The sequence below is a fragment of the Gobio gobio genome, assembly GCF_949357685.1.
Source record: "Gobio gobio genome assembly, chromosome: 18".
Lineage (NCBI taxonomy): Eukaryota > Metazoa > Chordata > Actinopteri > Cypriniformes > Gobionidae > Gobio > Gobio gobio.
This window is the reverse complement of record NC_137111.1, coordinates 18,574,163-18,587,503: the sequence shown is the minus strand read 5'-3', so window position 1 is coordinate 18,587,503 and position 13,341 is coordinate 18,574,163. Positions and strand designations below refer to the sequence as shown.

The 13,341-nt window shown below is 44.3% G+C and overlaps 1 protein-coding gene across 1 annotated transcript in view; it reads left to right on the top strand.

Annotated features, from left to right (window-relative positions):
- golga7bb (golgin A7 family, member Bb) overlaps positions 1 to 7,770 on the top strand; it is a gene marked incomplete at both ends in the record, with an annotated part of 50,388 nt that extends 42,618 nt beyond the window's left edge. Inside the window, 1 exon segment of the mRNA XM_079842242.1 lies at positions 7,687 to 7,770. Within this exon segment, the coding sequence (XP_079698368.1) occupies positions 7,687 to 7,770 (84 nt within the window).
- Between the last annotated feature and the right edge of the window lie 5,571 nt (positions 7,771 to 13,341).

Sequence of the window (13,341 nt, the reverse complement as noted above, 5' to 3'; positions counted from 1 at the left end):
AGCTGTTCTTGGTGGCCCAGAAGCAGGTGGAGGTAAAAAATAATAAAAAAAAATAAAAAAAACTTCCTGCCACGACGACCAGCTGCTGCCTCCACCCAGTCGTCGTCCGCAGCACCTCCATCTGCTTGTCGCCGAGGGTGTCTCCCTGCGTCCGCCTCCGCCCCTGCTAAGCCAAGCAGCAGCCTCCACCCAGGCAGCAGGTGGCCGGGCGCAAGGGAGGCGCCCAACCTGTCCTCCGTCTCTCCGGAGTCCAGCGGTACCCACGTTCTCAGAGGAGTTTCCTTTGTCCCTGGGCCCAGAGAGGCTCAAGCCGGCTGTGTGCGACGCCCCCGGGCCCTGCCACTCCTGGCTTCCCCTCTCTTCTTCGCCAGGGGGCGGTGTGAGGCTAGAGGACGCCCCCGGGCCTTCTCTCCCACACACTGCCCCACCCTGGAACGATCAGACCCACTCCGGGTCGCCTCCGGGCCGTCCGGGTTGGGTCTGAGCGTTCCACCTCGCTGCCCCACCCCGGGTACGTCTGTGGTGCCATTGGTCCCGCTTGCACGGCTTCTGGGGGCCTGGCTAAGAGAGCCCCCAGACGTCTTGCTGGCTCATCCGTACTATCAGACTCGGCTACGCGACTCAGTTCGCGTACCGGCCTCCCAAGCACAAGGGCATCCTCTTCACCTCTGTGCGGAGCAGTGATGCCCATGTCTTGCGGTCAGAGATCGATGTCCTACTGGCGAAGGACGCAGTCGAGCCGGTTCCTCCAGCCGATATGAAGTCGGGGTTCTACGGCCAATCTTGGACCTGCGTGTTCTGAAACGGGCCCTGCACAAGCTTCCGTTCAGAATGTTAACGCAGAAATGCATTTTCGAATGCATCCGTCCCCAAGATTGGTTTGCAGCGATTGACCTGAAGAACGCGTACTTTCATGTCTCTATTCTCCCTCGACACAGACCGTTCTTATGCTTTGCGTTCGAGGGGAAGGCATATCAGTACAAAGTCTTGCCCTTCGGGCTGTCCCTGTCGCCCCGCATCTTTACGAAAGTCGTGGAGGCAGCCATTGTTCCACTCCGAGAACGCGGCGTTCGCATTCTCAACTATCTCGACGACTGGCTTATACTCGCCCAGTCTCGGGAGCAGTTGTGCGAACACAGGGACCTGGTGCTCCGTCACCTCAGCCTGTTGGGCCTTCGGGTCAACCGAGAGAAGAGCAAACTCTGTCCCACGCAGAGGATCTCTTATCTCGGCATGGAGCTGGATTCGGTCAATTGGACTGCGCGAGTCCAGTCAGTGTTGAACTGCTTGAATACATTCAAGAGCAGGACGGCGGTCCCACTGATTTTCTTTCAGAGGCTCCTGGGGCATATGGCATCTGCAGCCGCGGTAACGCAGCTCGGATTGCTTCATATGAGACCGCTTCAGTGCTGGCTACACGACCGAGTCCCGAGGTGGGCGTGGCAGAGCTGCAAGTATCGGGTCCCAGTTACCCCGTACTGTCGCCAAACCTTCAACCCTTGGTCCGACCCCTCGTTCTTACGGGCCGGAGTGCCCTTAAGACAGGTGTCCAGGCATGTTGTGGTATTCACAGATGCCTCAGCCACGGGTTGGGGGGCCACGTACAACGGGCATGCAGTCTCGGGTCTGTGGATGGGGCCTCAGCTGCATTGGCATATCAATTGCCTGGAGTTAATGGCAGTACGTCTTGCACTAAGTCGCTTCAAGAAGCTGCTTCAGCACAAACACGTACTGGTCCGCACGGACAGCACTCCGGCCGTTGCGTACATCAACCGTCAGGGTGGTCTGCGCTCCCGTCGCATGCTCCGACTCGCCCGCCACCTCCTCCTGTGGAGTCAGAAGCATCTGAGGTCGCTTCGTGCCATTCACATCCCAGGTGTGCTGAACCAGACAGCCGACAAGCTCTCTCGTCAGTGTCCACTTCCGGGAGAGTGGCGACTCCACCCCCGGAGCGTCCAGCTGATATGGGACCTTTTCGGAGCCGCACAGGTAGACCTGTTTGCCACTCCGGATTCGTCCCATTGCCAGTGGTACTATTCCCTGAACGGGGGTACCCTCGGCACAGATGCACTGGCGCACAGCTGGCCCCGGGACCTACGCAAATATGCGTTTCCCCCAGTGAGCCTTCTAGCACAGACTCTGTGCAAGGTCAGGGAGGACAAGGAGCAGGTCTTGCTAGTTGCGCCCTACTGGCCCAACCGGATCTGGTTCCCCGAACTTACACTCCTCGCGACAGCCCCACCCTGGCCGATTCCCCTGAGGAAGGACCTTCTTTCTCAGTGAGGGGGCACTCTATGGCACCTGCGTCCAGACCTCTGGAAACTCCATGTCTGGTCCCTGGACGGGACGCGGAGGTTCTAGGTGGCCTGCCACAGGCAGTGGTAGACACCATCACTTCAGTTAGAGCCCCCTCTACGAGGCGCCTCTATGCCCTGAAGTGGAACCTGTTCGTTGAGTGGTGTTCTTCTCACCAGAAGACCCCCAGAAGTGTTTGATTAATTTTGTGCTTTCTTTCCTACAAGATGGGTTGGAGCGAAGGCTGTCTCCCTCCACCCTGAAAGTGTACTTCGCAGCAATAGCGGTGTATCACGATGTAGTTGAAGGTAAATCCTTAGGGAAGCACGACTTAATCGTCAGGTTCCTCAGAGGTGCGAGGAGACTAAATCCTCCTCGTTCTATCTCGCTACCCTCTTGGGACTTAGCCCTGGTGCTCAGAGCACTTCAGGGCCCTCCTTTTGAGCCTTTGCAGTCCGTTGAGTTAAAAATCCTGTCTATGAAGACGGTACTCCTGACTGCATTGGCCTCAATCAAGAGGGTGGGGGACCTGCATGCGCTTCGGTCAACGAATCGTGCCTAGAATTCGGGCCCGGTAACTCTCACGTCATCCTGAGACCCCGGCCCGGATACGTGCCCAAGGTTCCTACCACTCCCTTTCGGGACCAGGTGGTGAACCTGCAAGCGCTGCCCTCGGAGGAGGCAGACCCAGCCCTGGCTTTGTTATGTCCCATCCGCGCTCTTCGCGCTTACGTTGACCGGACACAAAGCTTTAGGACCTCAGAGCAGCTCTTCGTCTGTTATGGAGGCAGCAGAAGGGAAAGGCTGTCTCCAAGCAGAGGTTAGCCCACTGGATAGTGGATGCTATCGTCTTTAGCGTACCAATCGCAAGACGTGCCTTGCCCGTTCGGGTTGCGAGCGCACTCCACAAGGAGTGTTGCCTCCTCCTGGGCGCTGGCTCAAGGCGCCTCGCTGACAGACATCTGTAGAGCTGCGGGCTGGGCGACACCTAACACGTTCGCTAGATTCTATAGCCTCTGTGTGGAGCTGGTTTCTTCCTGTGTACTCGCCTCCAACGGCCGGTAGACGTGAAGTGCCCGTTCCTGTGTCGGCTTGCTACGCCACTCCCGCCTATGGCCGGATTTGTGCGTTTATCTTCTCCAGTTGTGTTCCCCAGAAATGGTGAACCCTGTCGAGCTCCTCCGTCACCCCTTCGGTGTCAGACGTTGCGGCCGTCTGACGCCAGGCCTGCACCGTATGCTTGTGGAACGTGTGTGTAGGCTGGGTTCCATATGTGTTGGTCCCCTCACGGCGACCCCATATGTGTATTTCCACGGTACCTGCTACCCTACTCGGCTAGCCCCGTGTCTTTCCCTTGACAGAGCCCCGCTCTGTCGTCTCTGGGTGTGTTCTTTCCCCCCTGGGACCAGGTTGGATCCACCCCAGAGACTGCCATATGTTGCACTACCCTGATAGGTTAGTCCTTATGAGTATTCCACCTCTCCTCCCTTGGAGGACGTGGCTCCGCAGCGTTCCATCTCCCTGAGACTGGCACTCTTCCCAGCGTTATCCAGTAGTCACGCAGAGTGGGTCTTGCAGGAACAGCAGTGACTGACCTTCCCTGCCGGGAGTCCTGACTCCCACTCCAACATAGGAGTGGTCCAGTGAGCTCAGGCAGGGCGCTGGAAGGGCCAGCATCTCTGGCGTGTTGGTAGGGATCCCAATTCGTCGGTCAGTTCCGACGTACGTCGAACGTGACCGACTGAAAGGGAACGTCTCGGTTACGAATGTAACCCTCGTTCCCTGAAGAAAAGCAATATGCGGTACTCCACTTCCGTGTTTATACCCGCGGTGCGGGGCGGTGCGTGGACCGCATGCCAATACAATTGGCTCGTTTCTAATACACTCGAAGTAGACTGGTCTCTGAAGACAGATCCCAATTCGTCGGTCAGTTCCGACGTACGTCTCCGTTCCCTCCTTCAGGGAACGAGGGTTACATACCTAACCGAGACGTTTTACTTATAAATTCACCCTTGGGACTAGTGTACAAGTTTTGGGACTAGTTCTTCATCAAACACCAAATTACAACAGATCAGCATGTAAAACCTGTTTCTCAATTGTATAAATCCAACAGGCATCTTGGGAGTGTTTGAAATGTTGCTGTTTGTTGGGTAAGTGTGAACTAATTGTTTCTAAGCAACTAACCTAATGAGATGTTGCTGCATTGCTCCTGTCAAGCCTTTTGAAGCATGGCTGAATACTTGTCAGTTTGAAGATATCAGGCTCAACACACAGCATGTACCCCAATAGCCCACTAGTTTCCTTGGCAACCCATTCCCTTTCTGATTATTATTTTGGTTTAAACTTTGTTTTTCTTTTTTCAGAATATGTATAAAAAGAAATTAGCGCCCACACTTTAGGAAACCCTGCTGTAGAGAGATCTGGGTGTGTTTCCTCTCTCGCTAGGTCTAATATATGTCAGTATTGTTGAGGTATGACAATAAATGCACCCTCAAAAGATCATCCAGGAACATATTATTCTTTGGATCCTTTAATTTTGGGTGATTCCTTTTGGGAAATCTATCCAGTAGACCATCAAGCTAGCTTGGCAATCCTGTCCCTCCTCCGTCCCGCTGACTGCAGGCCCGTCTGGCTTTGGCAGCCCGTCATCAGCTCACAGCCCTGCGGATTCCAACCAGCTGTCACCTTAGGAGCAATGGGCAAACAATAGCTGCCATTCAGTTCCTACCACACTGACCACCAGTAAATCATCACAGAGCTTTGGTTTAGCTCACAGGAAAGACGTTTTCAAGTTAAATTAAATGAAACAGTTGATGGGTTAAATTCCATTATTGCTATGCTACCACGTTTGCAAAATATTGCATATTCTCAACATCTGATTAAGTCTAACTTTCTTGTGGAGAGGGAATGCATTTAACAGCTGTCCAACTCTCATCTAAATCCATTTTAGGATCCAGATTGGAGTCTTGTGGCATTTCGTGCATGTCTGTAAGCTTTGAGGATATGTGCACTTTACAAAATCAACATTTATTTGAACTACACTACCGTTAGAATTTTTGTAAAGAGTCAGTAAGATTGTTTAAATGCTTATGAAAGAAGTGTCTTATGCTCACCAAGGATACACTCTAAAAAATGCTGGGTTAAAAACAACCCAAGTTGGGTTGAAAATGGACAGACCCAGCAATTGGGTTGTTTTAACCCAGCGGTTGGGTTAAATGTTTGTCTAAAACAACCCAATTGCTGAGTTAAAACAACCCAACCGCTGGGTTTGTCCATTTTCAACCCAACTTGGGTTGTTTTTAACCCAGCATGTTTTAGAGTGTACGTTTATTTGTACAAATAACTGTAAAAACATATTATCGATCTTATTATAATCAATTTTGCTTTATTTTTACAGTCCTGTTTCACATACAGTACATACACTATATTGCCAAAAGTTTTGGGACGCTTGCCTTTACATGCACATGGACTTTAATGACATCCCATTCTTAATCCGTATGGGTTTAATATGGAGTTGGCCCATCCTTTGCAGCACAGCTTCAACTCTTCTGGGAAGGCTTTCCACAAGGTTTAGGAGTGTGTTTATGGGAATTTTTGACAATTCTTCTAGAAGCACATTTGTAAGGGTAGGCACTGATGTTGGACGAGAAGCCCTGGCTCGCAGTCTCCACTCTAATTCACAAGATGTTCTATTGGGTTGAGGTCAGGCCAGTCAAGTTCCTCCATACCAAACTCACTCATCCATGTCTTTATGGACCTTGCTTCAGAGAAGCGTGATTCGTCACTCCAGAGAACACGTCTCCAATGCTCTAGAGTCCCGTGGTGGCGTGCTTTACACCACTGCATCCGACGCTTTGCATTGCACTTGGTGATGTAAGGCTTGGATACAGATGCTCAGCCATGGAAACCCATTCCATGAAGCTATCTACACACTGTTCTTGAGCTAATCTGAAGGCCACACAAAGTTTGGAGGTCTGTAGCTATTGAAAGTTGGCGAATTCTGCGCATGCGCTTACCCCGCTCTGTGATTTTACTTGGCCTACCACTTTGTGGTTGAGTTGCTGTTGTTCCCAATTGTTTCCACTTTGTTATAATACCACTAACAGTTGACTGTAGAATATTTAGTAGTGAGTAAATTTGCACAGGAGGCAACCTATCACGGTACCAATCTTGAATTCACTGAGCTCCTGAGAGCGCACAAAAACATTTGTAGAAGCAGACTGCATGCCTAGGTACTTGATTTTATCCACCTGTGGCCATGGAAGTGGTTGGAACACCTGAATTCAATGATTTGGTGTCCCAATACTTTTTGCAATGTAGTTTACTATGTACTTATTATAAGAATTACAATAACTGGGTTATAGCTAGGTACTAACCCTGAACCTAACCTTAACCCATGTAGTTATTACTAGTACTTTCCTGGGTAACTACACTGTAAATACACACACTGTAAAATAAAGTGTAACCGTGCTGTCTAATATATTTATGAAAATCTTTTTTTAACTTTAAATTGTTAATTTCTTTAAAAATCGAATTGACCTCACAACTTTGAACAGTAGTCATTTTGATTACCTTCGTGGGAATTAGACCAACAATTTTGATGAATATTGATCTTGCACTCATGAGTGTATATGTTTTGTTTAATAAAATTATAAAAGTATTGTGTGCATGAATTAATTGTGTTGACAACTAATTATAAAATAGTTATATAATAAAAAAAAATTAACATATTGCTTGATATAATAATAAAACCATTAAAATAACATTTTATAAAAGATATGTTGTATAAAACTGTAAGGTTCAAGAAACACTATGTATGGATTCAATCACATGACCTATTAAAATGTATAGTTTGAATGCAATGTAAGTCGCTTTGGATTAAATCATCTCCCAAATCCATAAATATAAATACGACACCACCTGCTATTGGCTATTTTTTTAAAGGGTTGAACCCTTTGATATATTCACCAAAATGTCCTGTTTAAAGAGGAAATATGGAAATATACCACAAAAACAAGAATACTTATTGTAATAAAGTTCACAAGAAGGAGGCGGGAACCGGCAAAAGACGAGCATAACTTTAATGACAAAATAAACATAAATAACAAAAATAAAGTAAGCTGCTTTACCTCATGGACAACTGCTGCATATAAACATAGTAAAACAAAAAACATAAAGTCCCAGGCCTGGTCCTCTCTCGTCTTTCACTGTCTTTACTCCTCCTTTTATCCTTAACTTTCACTCCGCTCCCATGACTTTAGGCCCCACCCTGTTTCATGCCACAGTCATCAAGCAATTAAATAGGGTCTTTAATACAGTATTTAGACTTATTGTACCAGCACTGTTATGTTTCAATAATGCAAATTTGAACCCTTGACTGTGGCCGTCTAGATTGAAATCTCCATCTTTGAGGACAGTGGCTCCACCAGCTCCAGCTCTAGTGGAAGTTCTCCAGCCAATAGCACGGCTCAATGACTGGAGGAGCAGCACCAGGGGTATGGATACAGGGGGGCCTGTACGCTCCCCCAAATCCGCATGTTGAAACATGAGAGCACCAGATTTTAAAGAGAGAGAGAGGAAGTACAGGTACTGCTCACTCGCTCGCTTCTTCCAAACAAAAGCGCAAAGCCAGGAGCTTTAACTCACAAACACACCTCCCTTTCCCATCTCATTTCATTCAACCTCCTTTGCATTTCCATTAGTGTTTCACACAAGTTGATCAGACGCACTCAATAATGAAACAAAGAGGGCTAGCAGACGGGTACAATGGTCGGAGTGCTTCCTACAGGTTTCTCACTGACTACGTTTACATGGACAGCAGTAATCTAATTATTGACCTTACTCTGAATAAGGCAATAATCTGATTAAGGTGTTTACATGAGTTGCTTTTAGAATATTACGTTCATGTTCCCGTTTTACATGTTACAGAACATAGTTTGATTAATGGTACGTCATTACGTCCCCATGCCACGCTACGCTGTCCGGGGTCCAATCATAGCGCGACTTTCGTGGGTGTGTTCAAATCAATGGGCTCAGGCAACCCACTGTAACTTTACCTGCGGGTGTCGCTGTTGGACAGTGTGACTTTATAAAAACGAGTGATTTTTATACTTTTTTTATGATATTATGATATGATATGATATATATATATATATATAGTTTTATTTTTTGTAATATTAAATATTGTCTTTCAGGTTTTTTTAAGAGACACTGCCCATCTTGCCTCCTTCTTGACAGCCTACATTTCGAATAATAGTTTTGATAAATGATGAAAATGTGATGAAAAGGTTTCAAAATCGTGATTGTTTTTTTTCTGCCATCGAGCCACAAGCGTTCACTTAATGGCATATGGCTCGCAAGCCTAGAGGTTCCCGACCGCTGTTGTAAGTCAGACAAATATGAATCTGGGATTACAGATACAAAATGATCGTATTTTACTTTTAAAATTAACATTATTGCAACACAAAGAAAAAAAATATAGAGGAGGCCGTGTCCGAGTGAGCAGAGTTTTTACGGTCTATGAGCAAGACACGCAGTCACGCACCATAGCAACACGTCATGGCAACGACATTTCAGACTGAAAGATACGTAAAAGATAAACGGGAATTTAAGCGCATTGTTTTGTACGTGCGGTTATATTAATTATAATTAAAATTCTGTTTTATTTGTCACAATATTATTGATGATTGTTTAGAGGGGCACTTTATATTTGATAGGAGCCCCCAAAGCCCTCCCCTCTGCACTTGCCTGGTGTGTGTGTGTGTGTGTGTGTGTGTTACCTGTCACAAAACGCGGCGGAAACTCCTTCACGACGTTAATAGTTAGATTAAGGTGTGTACATGTCTACAATGCACTTAGATAATGCGACTAAAACAGGCATACTCCACATGTCTTAATTCGATTTTTGTTTAATTCGAGTATGGCTTTAACCGGATTAAGGTAATTAGAAATCGCTGTTTACATGGTAGTTTCTTAATCAGAGTATGGTCTTAATCAGATTAATATCGGAGTATTGTTGTCCATGTAAACGTACTGATTGTGCCTTAGCTCTGGAAAATCAGGTTAAGATGGTTTTGTAACAACATGATAGATGGTTTCTTGGTAGTCTAAGCTGGCAATTAGCTGGTTATCAAAAACACTTTAAACTAGCATGACAGCTGATACCTGTAGGCTACGTCTACACTAATCTGGGAACATTTAAAAATGTATCTTTTTCTCTATGTGTGGTCCTTCCGTCCACACTGAGACAGTGTTTCTGTCCTGCTAAAACAGAGCTTTCTAAAGATGCGTTGCCAAGTGGAAAAAAATTACAATGCAGTCTTCACTTAATAGGGTGAACTGTGAAAATGAAGGTATTTGAAAATTATGATGCATGTTTATTCATACTGTACCATAGATATCTATGTTTATACCGGTATGTGCCTGCTTTGTGCTATTTATATAGATAAATGCTACTTTGTACAATCTTCATATTACATTCCTGCAAAAATGACCAAAATGTACTGGCAATTGCTGTCCTTTGGACAAACATGAGGGCAGTTGCGTTTTAGTCAATACATGGAACGGCGATTGACTGCGACCTGAGAGATATTTTGCAAATAAAACATTCATGCAAGAAGAATTGCGTCATCTCAGTGAGCTTTTATTAAATTTTACGCAGGAGATTTGAGCTTTTTTCGTGTGTTTCAGTGTGGACGAGAAACTTTTGGAAAACGCTAGTGCGGACCATGGGCGTTTTGAAATGAAAATGTATCCGGATTAATGTAGACGTAGTCTAAGATGGTTCCAAAACATAGCAACCAGCTTAAGCTGGATTTTCCAGCAGGGCTTTGGTGCTTATTTAGTTTGGACAGTGACTGAGCTCTCTCTATTCATCCCCTGATGTACCGCAGGGGCCAAATTCAGCAGTGCCTCAGTTCACTGGCACTCTTGACCCTTTGCAGCGCTCCAGGCTCATGTTCCTTCTGTTAGTTCCACCACATACCTGCACCTCAGAGGTTCAGTGTTTGGTGTCATGGACAATATGCCCAAACCGGGCAATGCTATCCTCTGCTCATGGAGGATAATAACAAATGGCAGCCCTTCTGGCAGCATGTTTCTTTATAAAAAAATTTCTTACTTAATTATTTTTTGTACGATAAAATCTACCTCTGGTTTGTGCTTCTGCAGAGAGCCGAGGGAGCCAGTGTAGACAGGATGAGGTCCAACATGTAAATACACCTTAGATAAAGTTTATTTTGACTGATCTGGTTCAGAGGAGATTGACTCACCAGCTGTTCAGAATGAGCTGTGAGATTTTTCATTGCTCTTGTTGGTTTCACGTTAAGCATATTTGCTAGACTCGCAGACATAATTCATGCAAGAATGCATACAAATTGTTCTCAATAGAAATAACACAATCGGCTATGATTGGCTTCCCTTCAGTTTTGAGTTTGCTGAAGTAAAAAGGTGGCCAGGAAAATAGAGTTTTATCAATAAGGCACATTACCTGTATATAATAAGACCAATTTACATATGAAGGAGGTATCATATGTAAGTTATAGTTAGGGAACAAATGGAGGTTTTTGCACTGAAATACCACATGCCAAGTGGCACAACTGTTTAGTGTATTTGTACATAGACATATATTATTTGATCGTCCTTATCTTGTAGAATTAATTCACTAAAGTTAAAATAGGAATTTAAATAAATATATAGTATTGGATGGGACTACAGGTAAAAGAGAACAACCCATGTTTATTGAACTGAACTGAATATTAGGGGACATGTCCCCCTCAATGTCTATGATTACAACTCTGGAGTAAAGAGAGGAAAATATACAGCTTAAAGGAAGGCAGGGGATGCTTTTATTGAGAATGCAGATTATGTTTTCTTTGCCGTCTAATATATTTAGATTTTTATTATTTTGATTTATTTACATAGGGTCAAAATTATTGATTTTTCTTTTATGCCAAAAATCATTAGGATATTAAGTAAAGATCATGTTTCATGAAGATATTTTTTTAATTTCCTACCGTAAATATAAAAAATGTATGCGTAGTAGTAAAATGCGTTGCTAAGGACTTCATTTGGACAACTTAAAAGGAATTTTTCTCAATATTTAGATTTTTTTGCACCCTCATATTCCAGATCGTATCTCGCCCAAATATATTGTCCTATCCTAACAAACCATATGGAAAGGTTATTTATTCAGCTTTCAGCTGATGAATTTCCAAGAAATTGACTGGTTTTGTGGTCCAGGGTGACATATTTTATTCTCTATTCTCTAGTCATATTCTCTATTCTCTAGTCTCTATTCTCTATTCTCTTCTCTCTCTCTCTCTCTCTCTCTCTCTCTCTCTCTCTCTCTCTCTCTCATATATATTTATATATATATAGCCTATATATAGTTTAACTGTTCAGGACAAACAAGGGACTCATGAACAACCATCACAAAACAAAAAAACAGCTGTGGATCATCCAGGGAACGACACACAGCACTGAGAATCAATGGTTCATAAACTTTTTATCAGGGTTATTTTAATAAATTCAGCTATTTTTTTGTCTTGTGGACTATATGTAAACATTTTTTTATGTAAAATATATTATTTAGGACAGTACTAAATAAAAAATAACATGCATTTTGTATGATCCCACTTATTTAGTTAAAAGTATTGCCATTTTCACAGATTCTACAAGCGTTTCACATACTTGCCACTGTATATATATATATATATATTTATTCTGTCAGAATTTAACTTTATCTGACAGTAAAATTCTCATAAAATTAATTAAATGGGCAGTTTTTTTTTTTTTTTTTTTTTGCTGCTGCTGCTGTGACTTTAAGAAATACAAGCACCCCATGCAGTGGATTTGCTGTCTATTGTTATAGTTTTTAACGGTCCCATCCTCCCATAACAAAAACAATCAGTGCAAGATTGGACTTTGCAAATTATGGGGGACCTTGTTAAAAAACAGCTGAGTAACTGCCATTGAGATGAATAGCCTACTTTAGCTATCTCACTTCATCCTTCATTACCTCACTGGTACCGGACAAGCAAGTTTAACACCAACATTGGATTTCTAGTGTTGGTGGTGAAATGTTCATGTTTAAGAAGGGTTCATAATGAGCTGTTTTTGAACCTCAACTCCAGTAAATGCTCTTTTTGGACTGTCACAGGCCCGGACTGGCCATCGGGAGCACCGGGTGAATTCCCGGTGGCCTGGTAACTGATTTGGCCTGCTGCCCTCTTTCTTCTTCTTCTTTTTTTTATTTTTATTAATTATATATAATTTCCCTTTTAATTATATATAATTGCTGCATTGCACTAAAGTGATCATTCCCGAATTCGACACTCGCGTGAGCTCAGCGCATCCGCCAAACCATTTCAAGCAATAATGAGTTTGATGGACTCGAGGAAGCGGCCAGAGCATTGAGGCTCTCAAAGAAGAAGGAGCGAAATAAAGCAAAATTACTGACTTCTTCAGGGCTTCAAATGCAGGTCAGTTTCACCTAGACTACTGCGGTTTTGTCTTCTTTAATGTAGCTAAGTATTAAACTGCTAGCAAATGTTAGCAGTAGCACTCCATTACTATCGTCATTCAAAAAACTGTATGCTAAGTGAAGTTCCTATACGTAATTTAGGGAGGAGCGAGCCCATCTAATCTTCCAATCAACAGCCAACAGCCAGAGAATAAGCAGCTGCTTACCTCTCCTCAATCTGTTCCAGCATCCCACCACCTCCCCAAACTCCACCTTTAGCTTAGGTACCTTGCCCCTACATAATCATATCCTATATTTAGTCACTGTGGGGGTATATCAGAGCTTGAGTTGAAGCTGCTTCATCGAGCCCCTCATCAGTGGACAGCAAACCAAATAAGTTCAACCTAATATCTTAAGATTATACAGGCAAACTAACTCATTAAATTACATCATTATTATCTATTGTGAAGTTACAGTAATTTAGCAGACAGATATTCACATCGATTTATACGTTTGGAGGGAGCTAGGGCAGACAACACAAAAAAAAAATATTAGTAATATAATGCAATAACATGTTCAGTATT